The sequence below is a fragment of the Phalaenopsis equestris genome, unplaced genomic scaffold (genome assembly GCF_001263595.1).
Source record: "Phalaenopsis equestris unplaced genomic scaffold, ASM126359v1 Scaffold000054, whole genome shotgun sequence".
Classification (NCBI taxonomy): Eukaryota; Viridiplantae; Streptophyta; class Magnoliopsida; order Asparagales; family Orchidaceae; genus Phalaenopsis; species Phalaenopsis equestris.
Window position 1 is genome coordinate 2616322 of NW_018164496.1, and position 4237 is coordinate 2620558.

The window sequence follows — 4237 nt, forward strand, 5'->3', positions numbered from 1 at the left end:
CACGATCGTTGGATGGCAGACGATCGCGGGATATCGCGGAAGAGTGGAAGACGCTGGATTGCAGCCGAACAATCGTTGGACGCGGACGATTGGAGAGAGCCGCGATCGGTAGATGAGGAGCTGCGCTCGGTGTAGGCGCAAAGAGAGACTTTTTTTGATGTCTCTGATACCATGTGAGTTTTGAATAAATCGTGATCGAGCGAGAGACTTTCTTTGATGTCTCTGATATCATGTGAGTTTTGAATAAACATTTTCTCACTGAATACATAGATAATTCACCTATAAATAGGTGAGTACAAGAGAAACAAACGAAGGAAAGAAATCTTCCTACAATAAAGTAATTCCTATAATTATGGAATAACATAAATATCAATAATTAAGAAATTATACTATGACTAAATATAGCAACTACTAAATAGAATTAAAGTAAATAATAATAATAAGGAGCGTAATTTCACACACACAATTCTTATGTATTTGCATATCTAATACCTAAACTTTCATATTTACATTCATAACACTCTTAACCTTGAATATCACATCAAAATATCACTACTACTAATTATTTATAAGTGAAGTACACCTTTTCATCCATAAGTTCATGACATCAAAGTGTTATAAATGTAAAGATCAAACTGTAGTTGTTAGATATGCAAGTACAAAGGAATTTTATGAATTTTCATCATGTTGGCGGTACTCATAAACTTGATTGCCCTGGATTAAATAAAATCTGAGGATGTACCAAATGGTACGGTTACTTGTGCCTACTGTTGGGATACATTCCAAGTATTTCTTGTAATTGTTTCTCATAATTAGTATTAGTTTACTAGAAATATTAAGCTAATTAAATTAATTTTAATGATTTAATCTGATTTTTTTATAACTGATTAAATTGATAAACTGAACTGCATCATTAAAGTTTTATATTATGCTAATATAACTAATCAGACTATTCAATGATTGATCTGTCTAAATAAGTTTTAATTAATGACTAGTTAATTCAACAAGTTACTAATTAATGATTAATATAATTAAAGAAATAGTAAATATAAATTAAATTCAACTATCGGATTTAAATCCTAAAAAAATTGCCAAATTGAACACACTTAAACCAACGAAGTTGCCAAAGTGGCCTTTAGGATTTTAAATGGTAATTGAAGGCATTCACCCTGCGGGTGCAGCAATTTACCTTTTGCCACTCATTAGTGAGGCAATGTCCCATTATGTAAATTAAATTAAATTATTAATTTGCTAAATTTTAATGTATTATAAAATTATCCTTTCTATCTATTTAAATAAAAAATATATGAAGAATATTGTTTGAAGTGGAGCTTTTATATTATCCTTCCTAATTCATCTGATCTTTGAACATCTTTGCTATTCAAATCTTGAATGTTCCAGCTAATCTTGATGACTTAGACGAAGATGAAGATGTCTTCTTGTTCTCAAGGCCACAACAAATTTAGAAAAGCAAGATTTATATACACACCGCTTAATTCTTATGTATTCACACATCTAACGCCTAAACTTCAATTTTTTACTTACATACCACCTTTCCTAGATATGAAAAGTTGTATTTAATCTTTTTCAAAGTTTAAATGGTGGTATTTTTGATATGATATGAAAGATTTGGATGATGTAAATATAAAAATAAAAAATGTGCTACATATGTAAATACAAGAAATTGGGTGGCATGTATGTGCATTGCTTAGGAAGATTTACATACATATAACACAATTCTTATTTATTTACATATTCAATACCTTAACTTCATTTTTTACATATATGCCACTTTACCTATGCATGAGGAGTATTTCACATTTAAAACATTAAAAGTGGCATTTTGGATGTGATATTAAACACTTGGATGGTATAAATATAAATAAACAAAGCTTAGTGACGCAAAGTGGGACACTTTCTTGTGAATGCGCCTTGATATTGGAAGTCAGGGCCTGGGAACGCGTGGGCGCCATGTCCATGCGGGCGCGGCTAATGCCGCATGCTGACCTGCTCATTCCATATAGTAGAAAGATTGAACGGTCCTTCCTTGCTCTCATTTCTCCCTATTTGGACCAGGGCCCACTCCTCTTTACCCTAAGACTATATATATATATATATATATATATATATTTTCTTGCACTGACGTTCGTTTTTTGGATTGAGTGGTGCTCCGTCTGTATTTATCTCTGGTGGTGTTGATTATTATCTCTATCCCCTTTCACATCCTCCCCATGTTGCTCCTAGTTGCCATATCTCACTGCAGCCGCCTGCAACAACATTCTTATTGCTATTTTCTGCAGTTTCAACCTCCACAATCGCCTTTCCCTCCCTCATCTTCGCTGCTATCGCAGTTCCAACCCTTCACCTTCACTGCCACCACTGTTCTCTCTCTCATCTCGCTATTTGACTGCTGTCCTGCCATCCGTAACTTCGCTGTCATCCGGAAAATATCACACCTGCTGTTTTCTGGCCGTCTAGCCTTTCCCACAACATCTTGCTGCTTTGCTTGCCACCACACTGGGTGCCCCTCCGCTTTGCTGCCAAAGTGATTCCAGCTTCTCATTTTGCTGTTCCAACCACCTACAACCCATTTCAGCTATCTCCCTCCTCTCCCTAACCACCTAACTGACCTCCACCACCCATGGATTGTTCTCTAGTGTGAGTTTGTGTTGTGTTTGTTGTGATTTTTCTTTCAAGTGTGTTTGATTGTAATAATCTATTTACTTTAAGTAATATATTTAGTTTTCCTATTGTGACTTGGGTTTACTCAGGTATCATTTAGGTGTTATATATGTGCATACATAGGTATTGTGTGGTATGTTTGTACATTACTTTTTTTTTTTTTTTTTTTTTTTTTTTTTTTTTTTTTTTTTTTTTTTTTTTTGGAGTTTTTTAAAAAAAAAACCCTATTCATATATCTAACATCAAAGCTTCATTTTTTTTTGGCATATCACCTTACCTATGCATGAAAAGTTCTATTTCACTATTTAAAAGTTAAAGTGTGTATTTCTTATGTGATAATAAATACTTGAGCGGTATACATGTAAAAAGCAAAACTGAGATGTAAATACATATGAACTGGGTGGTATGTATGTAAATTGCCCATTTTATTTTAGGAAAATTTACATACATACCACACAATTCCTATGTGTTTAAATACTCAACACCTAAACCTCAATATTTAAATAAATGCCACATTCCCTATGCATGAAAAGGTGTATTTCGCTTGAAAGTTAAAATTGTGGTATTTTTTATGCTTGGGTGGAATAAATGTAAAAAAGCAAAACTTAGGGTGTTAAATATGTCAATACATAAGAATTGTGTGGTATGTATGTAAATGCCCCTTTATTTTATTTTATTTTTGGCAGGATTTACTCTCATGTGCTGTGCTGCTTGTTATTAACAGAAGTCCAACCCTTTGGCTGAAGATGATGCTGTCTCTGAAGCTACCACTGGAAAGCTCAGCTCTGAAATCAAAAAGAGATTCACCGAACAGCTCCACGCCGAACGTGAATCTTTCAGAGCTGTTTTCGACCGAAGGCGGCAGCGAGTTGGCGGCCTATTTAATGCCGACGATGAATAGTAAACAACGGAGACGACGACGACGACGAATATTCTACAGGTCATCTATTACTCATCCCAAATATTACTCCTCTTGCTGCTTAATATGCACTGAAATTTATTTGCTCTATCATTTTTCTTTTTAACGGTGTATCAGATTGAATTGTTAAGAGATATGTGGAAGGAAAAAAAATCTGTAAATCTTCAAGAGATGTAGAAGTAGGTCAATTTTTTGTGAATAAAAGATGATAGCGTTATTATTATGTACTTTGAGCATGGTTAAAGTTGAGCTGCCAGTGCAGCTCATGAACGTTTTGACCAATTTCTATGTATTTATATTTTGTGGAAGGCACCAACCAGCTTAGGAAAAAATATTACATCAGTACTACGCACGTGGAACTAACGTGCGTAGCCAATGAAATCACGCCACGATACCTCACGCGACAAAAAAAAAAAAAAAAACGGCGCAGTAACACTGAGAATATTCCTCTCTGTGTTATTCATGTGTTATTGCGTGTTATTCATTGTTATAACACCAAGAATATTCTCAGTACAAAATAACACATGAATAACACACAATAACACCTAAATAACACAGGAAATATTCACGACAAAGAAAAAAATGAGTGCAATAATACGAGGAATATTTTCCTCCGTGTTATTCATGTGTTATTGT

General features: G+C 34.1%; 2 protein-coding genes across 2 annotated transcripts in view; both read left to right on the forward strand.

Moving 5' to 3' along the window:
* Positions 1-3824, forward strand: part of LOC110019225 (YLP motif-containing protein 1) — a 35267-nt gene extending 31443 nt beyond the window's left edge. The window contains exon 11 of the mRNA XM_020716810.1: positions 3407-3824. Within this exon, the coding sequence (XP_020572469.1) occupies positions 3407-3583 (177 nt within the window). The 3' untranslated portion in view covers positions 3584-3824. The remainder of the gene's footprint in view (positions 1-3406) is intronic.
* The window catches only part of LOC110019315 (ribose-phosphate pyrophosphokinase 4-like), a 78284-nt gene that overhangs the window by 55332 nt on the left and 18715 nt on the right, over positions 1-4237 (forward strand). The gene's annotated exons all lie outside the window — the stretch shown is intronic.